The 25278-nt window shown below is 41.1% G+C and overlaps 1 protein-coding gene across 5 annotated transcripts in view; it reads left to right on the forward strand.

Annotated features, from left to right (window-relative positions):
• RALGAPA2 (Ral GTPase activating protein catalytic subunit alpha 2) overlaps window positions 1-25278 on the forward strand; it is a 323453-nt gene that overhangs the window by 237705 nt on the left and 60470 nt on the right. For 4 of the 5 annotated variants that reach the window (XM_023217753.2, XM_023217752.1, XM_023217755.1 and 1 more), the window contains one exon: window positions 425-552. In XM_023217753.2, coding sequence (XP_023073521.1) covers window positions 425-552 — 128 coding nt within the window. Of the gene's footprint in view, window positions 1-424; window positions 626-3580; window positions 4036-25278 lie in introns of those variants that run through there. The other variant, XM_023217754.2, reaches the window with a different exon arrangement.

Here is a 25278-nt window from a genome sequence, read left to right on the forward strand (position 1 = left end):
AAGAGTTAATATACATCAGGACCAGTGGCAGGAACATTACGAATTCCATAACTGGTTTCAGATGGATGCAAGACTAGTGTTGTGCAGTGAAGCATGTCTGTGTATCTTGCATAATTCACATGATGTAGGCACTTAAGAGCAACGCCATTTCTATAAATGACAACAGAAGAGAAAAAACGAATAACCTGGTAAGATTTTGTCATTGAAAGTTTGGCTGGAGAATGCCTAGTAGAGGAGCATTGTGGAGCAGTCCTGCTTCACTCGATTTGAAAGCCCTGGACCTGCGTCCTGTTAACATCAGTGTCTGCTCTGTGGGTGACAGCTTACATGCTTATTGCAGGTCTGACATCAGTCAGCTACTCTCATATCTTTGATTTGACTTTTACCAGTTTTTAAAATTTGTTTTTCCATTTCAAATCAACAGGTTCCATTTTTTGGGCCTCTGTTCGATGGAGCCATAGTAAGTGGGAAGCTGCTGCCAAGCCTTGTATGTGCCACGTGCATCAACGCCAGCAGGGCTGTGAAGTGCCTCATCCCACTCTACCAGAGCTTGTATCTTTTTGCTTTAAATATATAACTTACTAACCATCCCAGAATCAAGATTCCTGGCAATTTTTCATAAGAGGTAAGTATTCAAAACTAAATTGAAGAGGAAAGAGAATTTTTTTCAGTCTCTGTTAAAAATAACATAGTGTGGTTTTTCATAGCATCTGTTAATTTATATTAAATATAACAATTTTGTGCTGCATTAAACTTAGAGTTTACTTTCATAATTTACTCACATACGTTTGTGTCTGAGAAGCTGTGACCACTATGAGATGCTCATATCTCCTTAGGTATTTTGCCCCACGTTCAGTCTCATCCTGTATCCCTCTTATTTGTGGCAGCCCATTGTGTATAAGGTGGGATGCTGAGCAAAACGTATTGCTCATTCAGAGTGCCTACCAGAAACCACAGCAAATGAAATGACCCCAATAAATCAAAGAATGTGGCAGGTACCGCATGAGAACTGCAAGTAGGTTTCTGGAAGATCTGAGGAGATAGAAATTGCTTCTGGTTGAGAGGAGAGGGCCACCTGAGAACTGCAAGTAAGTTTCTGGAAGATCGGAAGAGATAGAAATTGCCTCTGGTTGAGAGGAGAGGGAAAGGTGTCCTGAGTTAAGTTGTATTTGGACTTATCAATAGGAATAGCTAGACATTCTTTTGTAATTTTCCCAAATCATTGATATTTTCTTCTCTAGTTCCTGATTTTGTTTCCAAAAATAGAATAAATTTCACTCCTAAAATTTTTTCCTCAAACATTAATTGGCCTGCCGTAATCCTTAAATTCAAGCATGATCTCAAGTTATAAGAAAAAGAGATTAAGATGGGTGACCTCATAAAATTGATGCAAAAAAATTTTTTTGACCTCCTAATAAAACTTAGAATCTCTTTGTTTCTAATTGGTATTGATAATAATTTGAAACATATTGTGTTTGACCTCTATATATACTTCTCCCAACCTAATAGTAAGTGATGTGTTGCTATAGCGGGTGAGAGTTGGGGGTGGATGAAAACTATCCCATGTGAATAGATACAGTTCATAAAAAAATACCTCTCATTAAAATCCTGGTCACTTCATTGACTGATATTCTGCCTTTAGATTAAAAAAAAAAAAAATACGTATGCCATGTGGCAACTTAAAATTATCATAGAAATGAGTAGTAAAAAAGAGCTATTAGGTCCCATCTGGTCCCTCCCCCAGGGGCCAGGGCAGCATTATTCCCTTCAGTGTACCCTTTCGTGCTTTGTCCAGACTGGTGGTGAGTGTTTTGGAGATGGCATTATTTGCAATGATTTCCACAACACTCTAGTCGTAATCTTATGGCTGGTGTCAATTTGGCCTTCAGCATGGAGTTTTTATTTCACATACTGTTAAAAAGAGCCTCTTGGCAGAAATGAGAAGCGATTGCTTTGTCAGTTTGCATGTCAACTAGGACGAGCTGGGCACTCATCAGTCAAGTATGTTGGACCAAGGCACCAAAAAAAATGTTTTTTTATTTCACAAATGAGAAAATTCCATTTTATATTAATTCCATTGTGACTTTTGTCATGTCAGCGTCTCTACTTATTGAACTTTTCATTATAAAATACTTGCTTTGTTGTTTTGTTTAACACTGCTTTCTCAAATAAGAATGTGATACAATTGGAATAATCACGTTTAGGGAAAACATTATTTTTAAAAGTTCAAAGGATACTATTCAGCATCACTTTGAAAACTTTTCAAGCAGTGACACATCAGGACTAATGTGGATACCAGCTTGGGCTACTGATGCTATCGTGTGTTAGTAAATGTACTCTAACTCACAAAATAGCTAACTTGACATCTCAAACAACAATATAGTACAGAAATTAGGAAAAAGGTTTAAACAACTATTATGTTGATCATTATCAATATTTTAAACTTTTTTTTTGTCTTGTACCTTGAGAAAATTTAGTTGATGTTATTCAAATAAATTGTTTAAAACAAGAAATCAACTGTTATACATAATTTTTTATAGAGATGGAGTTAGTGGGAAAAACTTTGCAATCATTTAACTACTTTATTCTTTTAATTTCTATCTGGAGAAGGGCTAATATTCAGGACAGAAATAAGGAATATAATAAGAGAAAAAAAATAGAAAACAATAAGGAAAAGGGTTTTTTGGATTTTTACTCTTTAAAAATTACCAATTTTAAGAACTGTGGGCCAGGCCTGGTGGCTCAGGCCTATAATCTCAACATTTGGTAGGCCTAGGTGGGCAGATCACTTGAGGTCAGAAATTTGAGACCAGCCTAGCTAACATAGCAAAACCCTGTCTCTAGTAAAAATACAAAAACATTAGCCGGGCATGGTGGTGCATGCCTGTAGTCCCAGCTACTCGGGAGGTTGTGGCAGGAGAATTGTTTGAACTCAGGAGGCGGAGGCTGCAGTGAACCAAAATTGCACCACTGCACTGCAGCTTGGGGGGCCACAGAGAGAGACTCTGTCTCAAAAAAAAAAAAAAAAAAAAAACTAAGCTATTAATAATTATTTCCTTTATGTTTTGTTAAATCCAAGTCCACATATGGTTTAGCAAAAGTCCATTGATTATGTCATACCTTATGTCTGAAATTTGCTGCTTCATTGAGATGAGTCTTAGATTTGAATTTTGAAAACCACTGAATAACTTAACAAATTCTGATTATAGGTATCTTGTTACATTTATTCATTTTCCAAACAACTATTGTGGACTCACTATTGCCAAGTCCAGTGCTAAGAGCTGAGGCTATAGCAGGGAGAAAGGTAGACCAGGTTTGTGCCTACATGCTTCACAGAGAAAACCTGCACATTGATAAAAACATACATGAATTGAGAGAAGTTCGGTAAAGAAACTTTTAATAAATAGAGAGTTTGGGTAAAAAAGGATCAAGGCACAGAAAGGCCTATCCAAGGAGAGAGCATTTGGGCTGAAATTGGAGGGATGAGAGAGACACAGTCCTCAGAGAGTGGGGATGGCGTTCCAGGCAGAGGGTACAAGGACTCAGATTGTTCATGAGTGATAAACTTGCGTTTTTCCAGGATTGTATGCATTTTCAAGTTCATCAGGTGCTTGTGATGGACCCAAGAGCCAGATTCCAGCAGAGATGGTGTTCTGGTTGATCCTCGAGGAAGTCAAGCTTGCCTAACTCTTTCTGCTCATGCCCACCTTGGAAGTTCTCATCTTAGGACAGCATCCAGAGTAAACTCCCACAGCTGCCTGATGTCAGGTGCAAAAGTGGGGAGGGAGTGTAGGGCCCACCCCCACCAGCTTGTGTAATCTCCCAAGGGCTGAGGAGATCAGCAGTACCTTGGGCACACCTAGAACCAGGGCTGGCTATACAACCTGAGGGTCCCAGTGCACAATGAAAATATAGGGCTTCTTTTTCAAAACATAGGAAAAAATGCCTTTAAAGCCCCTAAAATATAAAGGTTTTCCCATTTGTCTGTAATCTCTCAACTTGTCATCATATTTTTTATTTGCTATTTAATGTTATTCCAAGTAAAGAAATGTTAAAAATTTAAATTGTTAGCATTATCTTTATTTATTTATTTATTTTTTGAGATGGAGTGTTGCTCTGTTGCCCAGGCTGGAGTACAGTGGCATGATTTCGGCTCACTGCAACCTCCACCTCCTGGCTTCGAGCGATTCTCCAGCCTCAGCCTCCTGAGTAGCTGGGATTGCAGGTGTACGCCACCACACCCAGCTAATTTTTTGTGTTTTTGGTTGAGATGGGGTTTCACCATGTTGGCCAGGCTGGTCTCGAACTCCTGGCCTCAAGTGATCCACCTCGGCCTCCCAAAGTGCTGGAATTACAGGTGTGAGCCACTGCACTCAGCCCCTAAATTGTTAGGACTATCTTATCACTCATCTCCCATCCAGTACTAGCTGGGCCCGACCCTGCTTAGCTTCTGAGGTCAGACAAGATCAAGCGCGTTTGGGGTGGTATGTTTGCAGACATACCATTTTTCTTTATATTGTGCAATGCCAGTTTAATATGCAAATATGAGTATTTAGCTTATATATGGAATCGCTGAAATTATGCAATTCATATTTCATAGCTTATGCATGCGTATATATTTTGTTGTTACCAGAAGAATGGGAACACCACACAAAACTGACTATTTCACTCTTTATGTGCACATATTCCACCAATACTCTGTACTATCAGTTTATTGATTAGCAAGAGAGGATTGACAGGAAAAGAGGCTATGCTTTTTCCTTTCCTTTATTGTCACCATAAGTGGTCAGCTAATACAGGGAAGTAATACATCTATGAAGAGATATGATAGGGTTCCTTCGTGTTCATGTTTCATGGGGCACTACTGCTTTCTTTCTGCGTTTTAAGCAAGTTCTGAATCAGGAGAGTGTGACTCCTCGGGGAGTCAGCTCCCATGAACACTCAACATAAAGGGAACACACTTCCCACGTGCAGATGTTCAGGTTTCGCACCCATGAAGCCCTGCCTGCAGCCTGTCCCCAAACACCCCAGTACAAGGTGGGAATCTCTATTCCTGGGTGTTTATTAGAGTTGATTCCCTTCTTAAAGCCTGGCAGCCTATCTGTTGGCAAAATTGTGTTGGCATATGAGCCAGAATCTGTTACTAAATAAAGCAGCTTGTATGAACAGCCCTACAAGAGAAGTTCATTTACAAGACAAAAACTTCTGAAAAGGAATTACTATTACCTGTTTCCCTGGGATCCTAGGTACAGTGGTGAGTGCCGACAAAGGGACATTTCTTTGTCAACTCAGACTGTTTTATATAGGCGGCCCTGTATCCCCATTTTGTTTCTGATATTTAGATTACACTTGTTAAGTAGAAAACATTGCCAAACTGCTCATTTCATCCAAATGTCATTCACTTTCAAGGGATCAGAATGACTGTTTTATAACAAAGGACATGTTTAGTTGAGACCTTGTATAAATCTTTTAGAGAGGGGACATGCATAGCCAAAATTGAACCTGATAACAACTAAAGAAACGAGCCAATGGAATTACTTTGGAGTAGTTATTCTTGTCTCTCTGTCCTCTCCCCAGCTAATTTTAACTGCCTTAAAATCGTGTCAGTTGGGATTCAGTTTTTATAATATTTAACTAGAAGTGGAAATGTGGGCAGTTACATATTAATTTTGTCCACTATGTTTAAGAAAATGCAACATTTCTGATTAAGCTGAGGATGGGGGCATTGCTGGAGCAAATTTTCCCTTTGGGGGTCTTTATGAGAAGTAAATGCAGTTAGAATCAATATCAAAGGAGTTTTTATTTGGGGGCCCTTGGCTGAGTTAACAGTTGGAACTCTGCAGCAAAGGCACATAGAAGACTGAAAAATACCATAGTCTTACATGATTAAAAAAAAAAAAATGTAAGCACAGTAGGGGTATCTTTGGAAAGCACCCTCAGGAACAGTTCATCCCAGCCCCTTTGTCCCTTCTGGGTTCTCCTGTGATGTCCTCCGCGGCCTAAATCAAATCTGTCAAGTGGAGCCTTCATCTTGTGGCCACTGCTTTTCTGAGTGATGAGAGCCAACTCACCTGCCATCTGCTTTTTCTATCCCTCATGGGCAATCAAAGAGCCTATTCCTGTGCCTAGAGGGTTGTAAATGGGAAGCTTGCCACATGTTGTGTTTACCATTCCCAAGCCAACTAAAGAATCCAAAATCAAATCGTGGTCAACTGATAGAAGTTTCCACAACCATTTGAGCCAAGGTTTTCATTGCCCTCGTCAGATAACTTGTTTCAGGGGAAAGGTTGCCACACAATATGCAGTGTGCCCATTAGGAGGAATTCACCCTGAATCAAACAGATGGTGGCTTTTTAAAATAAACGTCCACTTCAATAGAACAATAGTCTCAATGGCATTCACCGTCTCTACTCACTGTAACTATCAGCATTTGATGGAGAGAACTGGACTGCCTAAAAAAAAATAATTTTCTATCTCATTCTTTCACAAGTGAAATGTACTTTCATTTTCAGTTAACATATGTGCTTGACAGTACCAGAGTCTCTCTCTCTTAGACCCATGACTTTGGAATCTCATTGCTAAATTCTGCTACGAATTTCCACATCTTTAAAAATGACTCCTCTCCAAAGCTGTAACAACCTTGTTTCTTTCTTGTTCCGTAGGATCTTTGGTTCTTTTTCCTGGACAGATCTTTAATTTCTTCCATTCATCTCCATACATTTCAGAAAAGAAGTAAAATGGTACCATGTGTTCTATTTTGCCAGGCAGCACCAGTTAGCATTTGTCAACATTTACAGTGCCCCTGCCATGCACCAGGCACGGTCCTTGCCACTAGGAATAGAAATGTGAAGATACTCCAAATGAGGGGCCGATGTTTGTTCATGGTCCAGCCTTTGAAAGAGCACATCACATCATCACATTTGAGAATGACAGATGCTTCCATATGGCAGAGTACAGAACACACACACACACACACACACACACACACACACACACACACACACACATATATATACAGGATGGAGGTGATGAAAGCATTTAAGTGGCCGTGGAAGGGGTTCAGAGAGAGAGCGGAGGTCTCAGCAAAGGCAGTGGCAGGGGATGGATGATGGATGATGGATTGGATATCTAGGTAAAGGAGGTGGACTAAGTCTGTGTGGGACCTGCTACATTTGCAAGGGTGTAGAGAGAATGAAAAGAATTGAACAGTAGTCTCTTGGTGGTATGGTAAGAGAATCGCAGACAGAACTCTCTGGGCCATTTGAAGAATTGGCTTGAAAGGAGGGGGTAGAGATAAAGACAGGGGAATAGGAGAGAATGGTTTCACAGAAAAGCAGGAAAGAGAGAAATGAAGGGTTAGTTTCAGCAGACTGGCCAAGAAAGAGACATCCTATTGGGTGGTTTTTTCCATGACTGGTTCCAGCAAACTCAAGTCTTCACCTGGAGGATTGGGTATAAGAGGACCTAGAACTGAATTACTGCAAGGTAAGAAGTTAAAACATATCAGATAATAGCAGTACCACAAAGAAAACACTCCTGAGTGCGATCAACACGTGCCTGTGAATGAAAAATGCACGAGAGAGGGACTGCATTTAAGAGCAGCAGCCAGAATGGAGTTATACCCCCAGGTGGGAGAGATGGCCATGCTTTTCTAATCCAAACTTCTAAACAGGCCCAAAGCGAAATGTAGCTGTAGTGGGGATTTCTACTACTTGATATCAGCTCTGACTTACGTTCAACCAAAGGTGACACATGTTTGATAAGTTCCTGGCTGGCAGACAATCTCATCTCTCAGAAGAGAGATGATGCAAACAAGAGGCACTACTATTTTGTTTTGGATCCATTTCTTAGTAATTTGAAGGAATGGATTTTTGATGTTGTATGTTGCAAAAAGTAATGAGCTTTCACTAGAGTTTGTGTAAGAATGGGAGGGGAAAAAAAAAAGAATGGGAAAAAAATGTTGGGAGACCTGTACCCTAGACACTTGGGAAGCACCATACAAAAAGAAGAGTTCAGAGGAAGAAATCACATATTCCCCTGGGTGGGTTGAGACTGTAAAAGGAAATGAGGAATTAGAGATTTTTTAATAAGGGGACTTTTATTAAAAACTTAAAATTATTCCTCTGAGAAAGAAAAAGGGGAGGCATGGAGGAGCAACCAATATAGCTGCACAAGGTTGCAGTCTTTGATGCGTTCATGGTTAAAATACTCACATCAGATTCAAAGAGGAGCTCCTGACTCTGTAAATTAGCAGGTGAGCACTGTTAGCCAGTATCTCAATGACTTCCGTCTTCTCTGTCACATCTCCTTCAAATAGGAAGGGACCGAGAAGTACCTGAGTGGATGAATTAAAACTCAAGTTGCTAAGAATACAGTCAACCAATCAATCAATGGCTCTTGCAAGTAAGCTCCAGATTTCAGGATCACCTGTATCTGGCTGTAGAACAAATGATCTCAGAACCATAAGAAATATTTTTTTAGAAATCATGTAGAATAAAGGATATACCCAAAATTGGAAACAGGAAAATATTTTCTTTGTTTTCAAAAAGGATTAAAGGATGAATTTTGGAATGTTGCATGGATCCTTTGTAAAATTGTTGGACTAGGTTACTAAATAGCTTGTGAGCCTTCAGAAAAGAATATGTTGACAAAGAATAAGGTATCCCGAACACACTTAACTGTGTGTTTTATAGGATTACTATTTTCAGAGATTAGAGGAAGCATATACATCTTGATTGTGGTAAAATCTAAAATAAAATATTAATATCATCTGGCAGGTGTAAGAGAGAAATATGGGCCCCTAAGAGTTGGGTGATTTCATTGTGGCCAAATCTAAAATGTATTAATTCATGGGCACCAGTCAGTGGGAAGCTTTGTGTATCTTGTATGGTTTCGATGCCACAGCTTTGCCGTTAACCCCTCTTCCAGTCAAAAGTTTTTTCAGTAACTTTCACAAAGGTCTAAAACATGTTTATCAAGCCACCATTTGTAAGAAAGCTGAGAGGGTTAACTAATTTGACACGACGCAAAGTCACACATTAGGGTTATCTCAACAGATGAGAGACTTCCAGGCCCAAGCCAGCAAGATGAGGTTTAAGAGGGCAGAATGTAACATTATGTACTGAACTTTGGATAATCAGCTGCCTGTGTACAGGCGGAGGGTGATGTGGTTTCATAGCAGTCATTGTGAACAATGTCTAAGGATTTTGGTTGGCCACAGATTGGAGATGAGAGACGAGAGTGATGCAACAGCCAGCCACACCAGCATTCTCTTGAGACTTCTGTATAGGAAACATGAGGTCCAATCACAGGAACTACGGCCTGTGCTGCAGCCTCAGGGAGCATCCAAAGGTGGTGTGCTGCCCTGGGGCCACATTTTAAAAGGGACCTTGACCAACCCAGAGCAAATCCAGAGAAATTGTAACCAAATGGGGAGCCATTAAAACCAAGAAGTAATTGTTTCAGGAGTCTGAGAGGTTTTATAAGAGGATGTCAGTCTGCAGAACTGTGACCAGTGAATAGAGGCAACCAAGAAACAGCTTTATCTCAATGTCAAGTCAAACATTAAAAACCAGAGTGGGCAGACCAGCTGCCAGCGCACCAAATCTAGCCCACAGATGGGCTTTGTTTTAACTGCAGTTGTCCTCCTCACATTACCAAAAACCTAAACTAAAAATTGAGTTTGTCAGCCATGCTGAAAAATTGGGAGACTTTGCATTTTTAAAAAATGTAAACTTTTGACTTCTTTTGAAGAATCAGAATATCTGACCCAATGGGGCCTTCCTTCTATGGACAACAATCAGTCTCTCCACAGAATATGTGCTGTCCTGGTCACCACAGTCCCTCCTGGTGTCTCCCCAGTGCTCAGGCCTGGTACCAGGCACCACCACCATGGCACCCACCATTTGGTCTCTCTGAGTTGGTGACAGGGCTAATGGGCCAAGCAAGTAAAACAGTGCCTGTTCCTTAGTGAAAGCCCAGCAAGCATTACCTGCAATTGTTGTATATTATCAGCCTGGCCCTTGCAAATACTGGAGTTTCAAACCTCTGTTGTAAAAACTGGAACCGCCCAACTGTGGAGTTAGGCCTCAGGAAATATTTCCTTTTTTACATTGTAGGTGTTAAAATAAAGGCTGGTAGAGTACCCTCCATTCAGTGCTCTGCAGAAGGCCCTCTTCTGTGTGAAAGGCTGGCTGCCTGCGTTGGGAGCTGCCCTCCACTCTTGGTGCATGGAAATGAGGCCCGTGAGAAGTGCGAAGGTGCAGGAGAAATCTCGAGAGAAGGCGGTACACTCTGCTATTTTTGCTGTAGAGTGACATCTCACTGTTAGAAAAACGACCATCCCTTCAGAAGTTATTCTCAACCTCACATCCTGTGGAGAAACGAGGTTGATGCTCTATCTAGGGGAATATCAAGAACAGCCTCATTCTTCCTTCTTCCTCTCTTGCCCCCCTCTCTCAGCTCCTTCCTCAGTGGGTCACTGCATCTCACTGCCAGCCATCATGGGGAGCATGCTGCTTCCCACTGGGATGACCCCTAACCTGGGAGTCCCCTCTCAGCCACTCTGCTATGCCCCACCCTTCACACGGCCCTTGAGGCCCTTCTGTTCCAAGGACCCTCTCCCTCCTATAGCCATCTCCGCTCTGACTCACTGCTTGCCAGCCTGGGCCTCCTCTGTCCTCTCTCTCAGATGTGGCTCTCCAGCAGTGCTGGCTTTCCCAGTGGGGGCCTTGTTTCTATTCTGCTGCTGTCCCCTAGTATATTATGAGTGTGTGTGTGTGTGTGTGTGTGTGTGTGTGTGTGTGTGTGTGTGAAGGCGTGCTGGGGGAGGGATGAAGCTGAAGAGTAATTTGGTAAGAAATATTTTGGAAAACAGAAGCCAAAAGTAAATCATATTTTATAAAATGACACTTTTTCAAAATTGAAAACCTTAATTGCCCAAGGTGAAATAGAACCTTAGGACTAGAATATGTATGCATATGTGTGTGTGTGTGTGTATATATGTGTGTGTGTATATATATATATATATACACATACATACATACATACACATTAACTCCCTCTTTTCCATTTTTGAATGTTTAGTTTACAGCTGGATCCTGAACACTTAAAATAGCACCTGACACATAGTAGGAACTCAAAAATAAATAGGATTCAAGAGGAAGCAAATAATTTTTACCGAAAAATTGGATTTTGTGGTTTTTTCTTCTTACTGGGTGTTTTGTGCATATTTTTATTGTGCGCTAAATACTCATTCTAACATCACCCCAAAGTTATTGAAGGACATTTATATGGGAATCGTGGCAATTAGAATGGTAACTTCATATTTGATTTGAAACTGACAGAATCTTATCGAGATCACTATAAAGGAAGTGATCCCATTTTCTTAGAGCCATAAGTTTATTTAGTTCGTTTTTGAGAGAGAGATTGAATTCAAACATTGTTAAAGTCAGAAACCTTGCAGACAAGGAGGAAGTGGGAGGGAAATGTAATGTACCTTCAAAGCCTCAGCCTCCTGAGAAAGGAGTGACTCTCTAGACCTGGGTCAGAAAGAAGTGAATTTCAGTGTCAGAGTCCATTTATAAATCCTAGGTACCTAGTTGTGGGGTTTTTTTTTTTTTAACTGTTAATTGTATGCAAATTGTATACACATAAACGGGCTTGTAATGCCTAAAGGAAGCTCTCCACAGCTCTGAGACTTGGAGCGGGCGGGCCTTGGCTGCGCATGCAAATACTGACAGCTGAAGTCACTTGTTGGAAAGTCCGCAAACTCTGGTTACAGCTGCATTTGTCAGTAGCTTTAAGGGAAGTGTAATCAGCCAGAGGGATTAATTTGCATCTCAATTAGAAAAGAGTCTGGAGGAAGCACTAGGGTCTGTTGCGGGAAGGTTGTGGAAGAAATCTCACCAAGCACAAAAGCCTCCTGGCGCTTCGTCCTCCAGCTGAGTGGAGGACAATATCTGAGGTTTCGTTTCCATAGGGACCAGAAGCCTGCTGGGCCCCAGAAGAATCTCGGGTTTGCACCGTAATCATTTGGTCATGATGACACAAATTCCACTGTTGTTCCCAAATACATTTTTGCTATTAGAAAGCTGTTAGAAAAGTGGAAATGGTCGTCATATCAAAAGCATGCAAGAGGGTATTTGCTGACCTGACTTACCTTTTTCATAGTGCTGCTAGGGTTGCTAAGCATTTAACGTTTATTAATGTCTGAGTATTCAAAGAGCAAAAGGTCATTTGATAAATGACAATATTTCTTTAGCATTCAGATGGTTACTTTGGGAATGACAGAGCTTCAAAGGGAGCCATTATTCCTGATTCTTCCACACTTTTCGGCAATAGGCAAACAAGATTATAAATTTTAAAACACAGGCAAGGAAGAGACATGGACTCTTCTGGCCATGAAGCATAGAAAAAAGTCTGGCCATTACAGGACTTTTTATAATCCTAATGAACCCTAATAAAATCTTAATCTCTTTTTAAAATTATTAATTTTCCCTTTAAATATTATCTAGTCATTTTCACAGGCTTTGATACTTGTATCAGATGGGTCCTTTGTTTTCAGAGGAGTTCTTAATATTATCAAAAGCGGGTACAAAGCCTGGTGAGATCTAAAGCTGTCCGAACCGTTTATCCATGCCAAATCACGAAGACTCAACCAGGAAGGCCCACCCTTGGCATTTTTGGAAGAAGACTTTTATTTCAGGTTTATTTTGTTCTCTCTTAAATAGTTAACTCATTGGCCCCAGTTTCAAAGTGAGAAAACAAAAAACCGTGAGGAAAAAAACAAAACAAAAACTGAATCCTACATTATCAACTGTTGACTACAAACTGAATTCTTTAAAAAAAAAAAAAAAAAAAAAAATCAGGATTTTAAGCCCATCCTCCTATTCTGGAAAGGGAAGGGAACAAGTTTCCTAAAGACAATCTCTTCTAGTGCCCACAGACTGAAATAACACATTGCAGCGAGACATCAGAACCTTTTAATCCAACATTAATCAAATTTCAGTTTACTAATTATCAGTCCCATTTTGAAAGGAACAGAATGCCATAAACAGCATCCACAGAACATTTAGTAGACTCTGGGATTATAAGCAATATTTTGAAAGTGAAACTTTCTGTTATTCAAATCTCTGAAAAGGATAATACATGCCTTATTAGAATAAGAGACGTTGCAAAGCCAAAGAAGGACAAAGCAGGCAAGTCCAAATGGTGGTCCCTTCTGTGCGGAGTCTGCCCTGGTGTATGCAGTGAACTCCCAGCAGGTTTCCGTGCTGGAGTAATTTGCAACACACTCAAGTAAATTTTTAAATCAAAGCAGAATACTTTTTTGGTAATCTGGGGGTGAGTACGACCCAAATGCCATCATGTTAGCCTTGAAAGGGTGTCCTTTCTGGTTTACCAGTGAGGAATTTTACCAAACTCTAAAAGGGGTACTTCGAATTTTGTGCTTCAGATGCATTTCTGAGGCCCTGTGCTTTGAAAGCCTTTGATAGAGACCACTGGGGCCAGGGTGGGGGAAGGAAGGATGCTGCAGGGTTCCGTGCTAGTGCCCACTCCCTTTTCTCCTCCGTGATGATCAGGTGTCCCATGTGCCAGCCACTACGGAGTCCAGATGCACTTTAATGTTTACACTGTGTTTTGCACATGCCTTTTTAACACATTCAGCTTGAGAAGTGCACAGCTGCTTTAGTTTCCAGTAAGACAGCATGTCCCCAAAATGCCACAATATTTTAAATAGCCAACTCTTGGGTGATTTCTCATTATTCCTTAGAAAACTTACATCTGATATTCTGTATGTTTAAATGGTCTTTTTGTAACTCTTTTCTTCTAGAATCACAAAAATGAAATGCTGTAATGTTTAGTGGCTTATGATTTTTATCCTTCTTTAGCTTATTTTTTCTAATGCTTTATTTCAGTCTTCAGTCTTCCTCTTTGGTCCCAGGATATAAAAGAGCACAGAATATGTTGTCCCTCTGCCTTGTCCACTTGTTTAAGCTCTCCAGCACAAAGCTTTGGTCCTTAATCCACCAACATCAATGAAGGGGCTGCCTCCTGAAACTCAGGGTCTGCTTGTCATGGAACAAGCCAGCCCTTAAGATGCCAAGTCCCTTTGGTTCTCCCTTCATTTGCCTATGAAGTGGGATGTGAGTATATCAGTGCATCCCGGCTTTGAGGCAGATGTATGCCTGGAAGTGCAAAGTCTCATACCTCCACAAAGGGTAGGGCAGGCTTGCTGGCTGATCGGATTCTGAATTTATAAAGCAGAGTTCCAGAATTCCCCCAGGGCCTACTTTTCAAAGGCAAATTAGTATGTTTGCAACTTGATCCCTGGGCAACTTTTGACAGTTGTTCTAAGAATAATAAAACAGATGGACAGAATAGATTTTGGGGTCTCCATCCAAACTGCCATCCTCAGTGGAATTTAAAGAAGGCATAGAGCTGATGGAGAGAGCTGCTGCTGCTTACTATCATGCTCTGCCTTTAACATCCAAGAGCAATAGCTTTCTCCCAGAAGATGGCAACCGTCATTTGCCTGCTGAGAGTTCAGCTTAGCTGTGATATGTGTTTTCTTCCCACCTTTGAAATTAAAAGAATTGAGCTTAAATTGAATTTATGCTCCAAACAAACCAATTTTAATAAGAATATCAGTAAAAATGTGAGTTAGTTTTAAATTTAAGGAGTATTTTCATAGAATTTTTAACCCCTATAAAAAGAAGAGCCTCTTTAGAATGTCTCAGAAATACCGTTTACTCATTGATTTAGAAAAATAGAATGTATGCCTCTTTAACAGGATAAACATTCTTTGCTTATAATGACATATGCACATCAGAAGACTACATCAGAAAACAGCATCTAAATTATTTGAATAAAAAGAAACAGATTAGTTTTGTACTTGTGCTCTATAATTTTGTCAAATGCATATAATTTGTGCAGAAAGTTTGACGAAGGAAAGCACTTCACATAAACCACTCCATTTTTTATAGAATTTTAGCCTAAGTGTGGGTTTCAGCTCAGATTGGGGTGAGATGCGCTTTCCTTTTGACTTACATTGGCTTTCTCTGACATAAATTTCCAGACTCTGATTCCATGCTCTTTTTCTCTGGATTAATCTGTCCAGAGATCACTTTTTAGGTCATCAAGATTCAATAAGGTAGCAGGTCAGCCATGCTTTGGAGTTCCAGAGCTGCCGTGTGCTGTCAGAGCTAGTATGCCCATGTGTGTGCATGAGCTGAACAGCCAGTTTCCTCAGTGGGTTTGTTATGTAGACCAATTATTTAGCTCAAATGTCCCTGGCAATAACTCAGTAGGATAGTAAACATGTTTTGTTTGTTTTTTAATGTAGAGGAAACATAAAGCAATGTAAAACTTTTTTCTACGTCAGTTATGCCATGTAACACCATAACACTGGACCCTTATGGTCAAGTCTTGGTTCTCAGTGAGAAGAGTTCCTGCACAGAAGAGTTTGGGAATATTCTCTTTCCTTTGTGGCAGCAATTTTACTACAAGTCCCAGATAAATTTTAAAGTATGTCTTGTTTATTGTCATGCCCAGCTTAGCAGGTAATATGTCATAGCTGACCTCTGAGAGACCTTGGGTTTTGATGTTAGTTTAAATTAAATAATAACTTAGTTTTTTGGCTTTGAATACTTTACCTCTGTCAGCTTCCTTACAGTAAAATGAGGAAAATAATCGCTCCCAGACAGATTATTGTAAGGATATATGGAATGAAGTATATATAAATATAAGACTGAAGAATGAATGAACAGATGAGCTGATGGATGCAGCAGTGTAGAGGAGGGCCTGGCCCCTCGCTTGTTCTCCCAGCTCCCACTAGGAGAACATCTCAGGGCCCAGACCCTGTCACATGTGCCGTGGTAAATCAGGGTGGCCATGCTTCCGTGTTCTTCTTGCAGCCAACATCGGTATGGCTGTGGCAAGCACTGTAGTGGGCAGGCAGAGGTGAGTGGCCTCAGGGGGCTTCATGGCCAGGATGGATTATAACTGTGACATAGGGTAGGATGTGGTCCATGCTCTGGGAGGGGCCTGTGGTCAGTGCCTAGTGAGTATTTGTTGAGTCACTGAAACACAAGATACAAGAGAGAGAATCAGAGGGTCATGGGAGCTCGAAGGGGAAAGAATATTTCTAGCTGCTGCTGCAAATCATTCTCATATTTTTGTGTACCTCTCATTAGTTCATGTGTGTGTCATCTACAACTTGATAGGTGGGAAATGTCATAACTTTGTTAATTTGTTTGTTTTACAAAAAGATACTCATACGCCAATTATAATTTATTACATCAGTGTCCATGGCCCATTCCAAGGAGCTAAGGCATTTTTTCAGGGAGCAATCACCCTCTCGGTTACTATGTAATTCACTGATTTTACTCACACCATGCCCCCTGCATGAGGGCAGAGATTTCTGTCTGTTTTGTTCACTGGTGCCTCCAAAGATGACAGTGGAAATATTTAACAGTGGGTACATAAGGGCACCAGTTGGGCACTGACCAGGACACCAGCCATGAGGGTGTTTTCCAGGTGAATACCAACCCTGGATGTAGCCTCAGCACCTGCTGCAGAGTAAATATTTTTTCAGTGAGTACACGCCGAATGAACGAATTCAGCTCCTTGTCATCACAGAAAAGGTCACCAAATTTAGAACATTTGTCTTTCCATAAAAAAAGAAAAATGAGTAACTCATCTTTATGTTCAACTTTCAGCTTTTATAAGGTCTTTCCTGTGAGATAAATGGCAAACTTGTGTGTGTGACAAAAGATTTCCATGGTCATACCCTGCCTCAGGACAGTAAATTGTAAAGATAATATGATTTATAAGTTAATAAAGTTCACCACTTCAGTTTGGAGGCTCATGTAAACCATGGTACCTCACCCTGTGCTGAAAGTGGATGAGGGTTCTACTGCCAGCCCCTCCCTCCCTCTCCTTCTCTTTCTTAGTACAGCTCATACATTGAACCTGACCTGGAACAGTCTGATAGATGACCTAGCAAGAAGGGTGCAAGTGTCAGGCCACGTGTTAAATTTCAGTAAAGCTTGAGTTCGTCATTTGAGATAAAAAGATAAATATTAATAGAAGTCCTAACATTGTCTTCTCACATGAGAGTCTACAAACTTACAAAATTAAGCATAATGATTTTTGCAAGAGCTGGACATGATGTGGCAAGTTCCAGCTATTCAGGAGGTGGGAGGATCACTTGAGTCCAGGAGTTCAGGCTGTAGTGCAATATGACTGTGCCTCTGAATAGCCTCTGCACTGTAGCCTGAGCAACGTAACATACGCAGACACTGTCTCGAAAAAAAAGGAAGTTTATAAAGATTTTTGCAGAGATTTTTAAAGGCAAAATGGTGGAGGGAGGCTCTTCCATGGTTCTGTGGGTTGACTGGGCTCAGCTGGGTGGTTCTTACTCAGGCTCTCTCACATCTGGCACCTGCACTGGCATAGCTGGAACAGGTTGGGGCTGGCCGGATATCCGTGGCTCAGCAGCCCCTCCAGTTGCCTAGCTTGGCTCTTCTCACGGCAGTCAGGCTCCTGACATGGCTGCTACTGGCTCCAGAGATCCAAATGGAGGTGCCAGCTTCTTCACAGTATCACTTTGGAAGTCTCAGAACTGTTTGGCCACAGCAGGTCACAAGGCCAGCCTAGATTCAAGGGAGGAGAGTGAGCCTGTTGTGAGGTAAGCAGCAGCCTGCCTGTCCAAGGAGGGCCACAGGCCAACGGACATTTCTCTGTCTTCCACAGCTGGTGTAGCACTGACCACACTGGCTCACTACGAGGCGTCTGCCCCACCACTGGTCAGCAAGCTCCTTAAAGGCAAAGCTGTGTGTCATTCATCTTTCAGTCTCCAGCATCTAACATCATAAGAAGTCAGTAGATGTTAGTTGGATTAAAATCAGTTATGCAAACATTTTAAGGAATTTCTAATTAGGGGAAAGTAGACTCTAGTGCCATTTATGTAATTACACCACAGGATGTCTTTACAGTGTGCATGGGAGGAAATGACTTAATATGGATACTAAAAAGATAACTGATTTAAATAATGACTTCTTAATCCAGAGAGTTAAATCATAAAAGCAATAGAGTTCTCTCTGCTCCCATGTCCACAGAAGCAAGTGTTTAAAGCGTGCATTTTGTTCCTGCTACACTTGATTTCCTTGGGCTCCTTATTTTCACTTTGACGTGGTCTCATGAATCCTAATTTTATATTGCTTTCAAAAATCATGAGTTTTGATGTACCTCATAATTGTATTTGACTTTTTAGATGAGTTTATGTCTTTGTGCCTTGGAAGTTGTCTCCCTCAAAATCTTTTGGAAATCTTATAAATTGTATCATTGAGATTTCTTAAAGGAGAATGTCAGTTTGGGCCAATTTTTTTATGTTTTGCTTTAAGTAGGGGGAGGCGTCAACTTTTAGTGGGGAAAGGATTGTGTATTTTGTAGTAAGAGCCGGCCTGATGGCTCTGGTGAACCTCTCAGACGCTGGAGGAACATTCTTACAGATGTATCCACATTGCTCTGACAACTTCTTAACATGACCGTTGGCAGTCCTCTGTGGCAGTGGTTTGTCCGTCATGCCTTGGAGGACCGTAGGAATGCCTGTCCTAGGCTTCTGTTTCGTGTGTTTTTTAAACAACCAGAGATTTCACATGGCGTCCTTGGGTCTCGTGACCAGCTGACAGGAGAGGAGGTGGTGGTGACTTTCCAGCCTTTGGCCCAATCCCCCAGCTCTTTAGTATTTCCGTGCATGTTACAGTAACTCATGGGCGATGTGAAGGAGTGCCACCCCGCATTTGGAACCTTCTGCCAGAGCAGATCAATACTTGAGCTGTCTGTCTCTAGTGCTCACCTTCCTTTCACACAGCGAGACCCTTCTGCAGGCAGCGATCGATAGCTCTAATCCGCTGCAGCCTGCAGCAAGTCATGCGAGGCAGAGCACTTAGGTGGCATTACACGGGACTGTGGAGGCAGCGGTTCTGGGGCTTAGATTCGTAACACCCTTCCTAGGGACACATTCTGTTTGTAATGTGTACTTTTAATAATCTCTGCCGTGGATCACCATTCCTCTGAAACTTGATTCAGGGAAATGGACATGTGTTTGTGTTTGTGTTTGTATATGCATGTGTGAATTACAGACAGATATTCATTCCCTTCTCAGACTTTGTAGCAGCCCTCCCTGTGTAGTGCTGCTCCAGACCGTCACTGCATCACTACACATCTGGGCAGTTTTGTCTATTCTTGTGCTTTGTGCTGTAATTATTTCTAGTCTGGGTATTTTTAAAACATTAAAACTTTAAATATATATATATATATTTGAAATCCCAGTAACTGAAGAGCATTCTCACTCTAGCATGTGCTTTCCCACAAAACATCATTAGAAGACAATGAGCACTGGGGGTCACTACCATCTTTGAATGGCTGTGACCAAGTGAGACGCTGGAGAGTGAAGATCTGTCTTTCCCCGGACCACTGAGACCAAAGGAGCATCCGCCTAGGGATTAGCTTTGGAACTAACCCTGTGGCATCCTTGGAAGGCAGAGTAGGGAGTCAGAAAAATCTCCTTCAGTTCTTTACCTGGCCTTCCAGTCCTCATTCCATTTCCATATCTGGTTATCTTTGTTTTATCTGTGGACTTCAGGATACAACATAAAGTTAAAGGCTGACCTAAAGAAAGCAAATACGTGGGAGACAAGTTTGAACCAGGGTTTCCGGCCTGTGTTGTCCTACAAGGAGCTAGTCCTACAAGGAGCAGGCAGCAGTGGCCAGTGGAGCCAAGGGTGTAATGCCTGCTGTGTGCGAGAGCCTCAGCAGCTGCCTGCCCGTCAGAGAGGACTGGTTTCTAGATTCAGACATGCTTGAATTCATTAGTGAATGACACACTGTATTTTACACGAAGGTCTCTCCTGGGATGTAATCTTTGTTTCGAGCTCTGTGGCCTTTTGAACTCTGTGCTGATCATCTCACCTTTAAGGCCACTTTCACTGATCTGCACCTCACAGGCCACTGCCTCCTTTCCATTTTTCACAGAGTACAGATACCACCTTCGGAGAACCCCTTAAGTTGAGCTTAGCTCATGGGAAAACTTCTGAGAAACAAGTTTTTTCCCAAGAACCAGGTAGTTCTCTCTCATGTTTACACACATCCTGCCCTACGATACAGAGGTGCAAGGTGCATTTGTTGCTGGAGATGATCATTCAGTAAAGTGTCTTTTACTTGGGGTTTAAAAAAAATCTTGACAAAAAATAATCAACTGATTCTGATAATCTGATCATCTCATTCATATTCCTAGACACCAATTCTGGAAACTCCAAAAGCATTTTTTCCGTTAGTATACTCATTCATTCAACAGGATACCCATCGGCCATTTCCTGTATGCTAGGCACTGGGGTGTTGCTGTGGGTGCACAATTGGAAGGCACGGTGCCCACTCTGGAGGGGCTCTTTGTTGAATACAGAGCACATTAGGGAAGAGAGCAGTGCACAATTTCCTCATGGCTGTGATGCAGAGTGCAGCCCGGAGCCCTAAGGCATCCCATGGAGGGCCTGTGACCTGGCAATTGGAGGGTGAATAGGTGCCACAGGGACTTGATGGAAGAAAGGAGCGTTCAGAAAAAGTGAACAACTTCCAGAGGAAAAGAGCCTTGGTAAACCTGGAACCATCAAGAAACTTAGTGATCTTGGAGCTTCAGATGCTGCTAGGAATCCAGACCCACCCCCTGCAATAATCAGACTGGGATACACAGCACCCAGATGTGCACACATCACTCCCTCCACTTCTTATCGCTGTCTCATCTCACTGTGTCTGCGAGACACCTTTCCCCCATCCCATGCCATAGACCCCTCCCTCATAAGGAGATGTGCTGCTGTGTTATGTTGTGTGAGAAGAAGACCAGGAGGTGAAGCTGCTTGGAGCTGTACTCTTGGGTCACCTGGAGAGTCATCTGTTTACTTAGCTGCACCATTCTTTGTTCTGTCCCAGGCACTAAGAGCCTCACATATTTTATTCATTGTTAAACAATCCTATCAGGAAGGCACAATTATGATCCTATTTTAATATATTGTGCAAATACAATGCAGTGTCTTAAAACAACACAATCTGTTTTGTCACAAACTTTTTTATATTTAAAAAATATAGTTGAGGGAACAGAAGCCCAGGAAAGTTAAATAACTTGCCTGAGGCCCCACAGTTTTGCGAGTGGTAACCAGGACCTGAACCGGCAGCAGCTGCTCCACCTGTGCCATCAACTCACCGCTTCCCACCACCCCAGTGCCTGGTCAACACCTCTCCATCAGGACCCAAAGATGCCTGTGGAACTTTACATGCATTTCAGTGCAACTTTTTAAAGCATGTTGAATCTGTTGGTTGGATTTATAACTTGTGATTTACAGCTGATTTTGATAAGCCGCAAATGCCAGTATCATGTTTTAATGAGACTGAAGGCATGAACGAGCAGATTCTACTCTTGAGGCTGTTGTGGGAACACGCCGGCCGACATTGCACTCACCCCTCTGAAGGCCGGCATTGTCGCCAGACTCATTAGCATCCACGCTCCTCGCTGGGCCTTTGCCGCTTGCTAGCTTACCAGCTGTTCCTGCTGCTCCGTACAATGTCGGATGTGTTCAGCTCACTGGGTTCCAGTCCTCGCCGCCGGGAGGAGACAGCCCTTCCGCTGGGGATACCCACGTGGCTGCCTGTCAGCGGTGGCACAGAATAAAGTAATAGGCCTTCGCATGGCATATGGTGTCTGGATTCGTACAAGATGCAAAACTCTTCTGCAGCTAATGCACGATGACTCATAGCATTGCTAATTTTTCAAACAAAAGCTGACTTCCACACCCACACTTTTAACCCCTCCAGCTAAAAACTCTTGGGTTGCAAAGCTCTAGAATGGTGACTTTTGGGTCACTATATACAATGTGTTATACTTATTGAAAGTGTATGAAACGACTTGCTTTACTTTGGATTGAAGTTATTTTAAATTTCTATTTTAAATTTATTTCCTCTCTATATGGGGAATTTTTAAGCTTTTAACTTTCAATTTCTTTTTTACATTGGAGGAGTCTAAACAGTTTGATAGATTTACTTTAAAAGCTGTTACTAGAAAATCGGTCAGAAGGCACCATATTAGTTGAACACTGGTAATTGTTTAGTAGAAGTTAACTTTCTCTTTTAAAAGCTTCATAAGAAACTACTGCCTAATACTCTCATCAATTCAGGTGTGAAGCATTTCGCGCTCACATTATAGTATTTTAAAGCTATAAGAGAATGTTGATTCTTTTGTGGAATATGATTTTGCATAGTCTCTTCTGGTATACTAAATAAAGCCCATTTAAACAACCAAATTCTGGAAACAGAAATTTAGATTATAAATTTATATTAAAATGGCCATTTTTCAAACTAGAAAATAAACACATGGGATCTTCTAAAAGAATGTCCCTCCTAAACTTTGGATCAGTTGTGCTAATAGATAGCTACATTCAATCTGAGACTTTAAGTCCTAAAATAAGGCAGTTATTTGCATTTACACAATTTGTCCTCCTTTTGAAGTAGTGATCAAAATATTGGTTCTTTTATAAATAACCTTTTATTGAATATTTTATTTAAACATTTCAGAGTCAAGAATTGCCATCATAAAATGATTAGGCAGTTTCTAATTATGGGTCAGTAAGTGTTTTGTAGTCAGTCTGGCACATGAGCACTTTTGCAATCAGAATTTGGCAAACGTATGAATTTATAAAGGAACTTCAACCTAGGAGGGTAATACAGATTTTTTAAAAAATAGATTACTTTTTGGAAGCCCAAAAAATGTCTTTTGGGGAACAGGCTAGAGACTCAGAATTGGTGTTTTCATTTTGGTTTCATGTTTAAGTCAAGTTTTTGCTTTCTGATCTACAGATACGAATTCAAATGCACATCTAACTTATAAAAGGTGTTCTATTTCTCTCAAAATGAAATAAAAAAATATAAAATTTCTAAATAGGCCTTACTTTCTATGTTCCATTTTTGATGCCATTTTTCAAGCACACTCTCTAATTTTGCTCTTTGCCATTGGAAATAAGCTGGTATGTATTTGGTGTGTCTAAAAATTTATTAGGCACTTAAATTCTCCACGTTCGACCTATATGAGGATTTCCAGTTTTGCTTTCACTGCCTTGAGTTTGAGACCTATGTTTGTTGTTACTCCTACTAGTACTTTCATTTTATCCTATTACCACTGATTTTTATGAAATGAGGGCAAAATTCATTGGAGTATTCAAATAATTACCTAAGGACAGAAGTGGAGACAACTGCTGAGCCTGAACTCTTGGTCAGTAGTTAGTGTCTGCATGTAACTGATAAAATGCTTTCTCATCAGCCAGTGGACCAGAGGGCAAACTCAACTCCAAAAGGCAGTTTGGAACATTAGTGCATGATGTGCAAAAGCGCAGGCTGATCACAGGCACCCAGAAGGACTATTGGACCATTATTCTCACTCTTGGCGACAACCCTGCAGAATGGGACTGTGTTAACCCACAGATGGGGAGAGTGAAGCTTGAGGAAGCCGGGTCTTGGCCTGGGGCCCACAGCCAGGGCAGGGCTGGGATGAGAGCCCAGACCAACCTGACTCTATGGCCGCCTGCTGTTTCTCATTTGTGCACACTTTTGACCTAAGAATAGGAGACCATCAAAATGATATAGCTTTGAGAAAGTGAAGCAATTCCAATTAATTTTAGCTTGTCCTCTCATTATTATTACCAAGTGGATCCTAGCCTTTTAAACCTTGATTGTATGGAATAAAGATGAAAACAAAATTATCGTAAGTTAGGATGGAAAGCATTCCCATTTTGACACCATGTGTACATCTCTTATACCTAAATACATATAGCTTCCAAATTAAAAAGCAGTGAAAATATTAAGTTTAAATATTCTTACTGGCATATCCCACTTAGAGTCCATCCCAAAATAAGCATCTAATTGATGTTACTCCGTGTGCTTTTGCCTTGAGAAATAGTTGAGGACACAGTTCCATCACAGTGATTTTTCCATCTTTTTGCTAGCAAGATGTTTGTTTGTATATGTGGAATCCATTTATATTCTACCTCTCTCTAAAATAGATTTGAAGGAGCTTACATAAAGGCCATGTATAATGAGAAAGAGAAAATCAAAGCCCAGGAAGCGAGGATGAAAATAAGAGCATCTGAAGGCATACAGAGCATCCACAGTCATGACTCTGGCAGCAGAGCAGGGCACCCCCATTGACTACTGCTGACCTCTAATGCTTGCTGTAAGGTGTAGCTACCACATGTCTTCGCGCCATTCTTGTTCTAAAGTTGTCAATTACTGTTAATGAAATTATATTTTGTATAAGTTGGAAGACATAATAGGTTATTCTAATGAAATATGTTGTAGACAACAGCATGTGTTTATAGGAAATTTTTAGTTATCAAAATGATTTCTGTTCTATCCCATGAGTTCAAAAGATATCGTTGGAGCAGACAAGCAAGTTCTTGTGCATCACAAGCTAATTAGGTCCCCCCCCAAAAAAAAGTTAAGGGCTTAACAATAGCTGAAAAAGTGAAGGATTAATTAGTGACAGGGGGAAAGTATGACTGAAAAATAATCTTAATGCCCACATTAGCTGGCTAGCTGCTTTTGCTGAGCCTTTTAGTTTAAAAAGCCCAAGTGCCTGACATTTTGCATCTGTTTTTTTGTGAAGATGAAAGGAGACTTGAGTGTCTCGTTCTCAATAATGGATTTTATGTGACAAAAAGGTTTCTGCTCCGTTCATTTTCATGGCCAGGCATTTTTATATTATTGCCCCACTGACTGTCATTTCATGTTTAACTCTTTGTAGACTCGTACACCTTTCCTCAACCCTGGGGGTGGTCTGGGATTGAATGATGTCAAAGGTGCTCTGTGTACTAGGGACTTCCATGCATGTTGGTCTTGTTACCATGTTGCAGGACTTGTTGCCCTGTAATCCAGCTCTTCTCTCAGGTTTGTTTACTTGTGATCACTATGTAATCATTCATTTTATGGAGCTTCATTAAGGACTGCAAACCTCTGTCCCAATTTAGCGTCATTCAAGCGTAGGTAGCATCCATCTGCTCCACCCGCACTGTTTAATTAATGAACTTCATAATGTGTTTTTGCCTGTGAAAAGCTCTCTGTCTCCTCAGGTTGTTGAATGAGATGTGCATTCCAGGTTTTCTGTGTTAAGATTCTAGAAAGCCCGCCGTGGGAGGTGCTAATTATGGACTCACCAAACTCCTGTTAAGTCATAAC

The sequence above is a fragment of the Piliocolobus tephrosceles genome, chromosome 20, assembly GCF_002776525.5.
Source record: "Piliocolobus tephrosceles isolate RC106 chromosome 20, ASM277652v3, whole genome shotgun sequence".
NCBI classification, from domain to species: Eukaryota; Metazoa; Chordata; class Mammalia; order Primates; family Cercopithecidae; genus Piliocolobus; species Piliocolobus tephrosceles.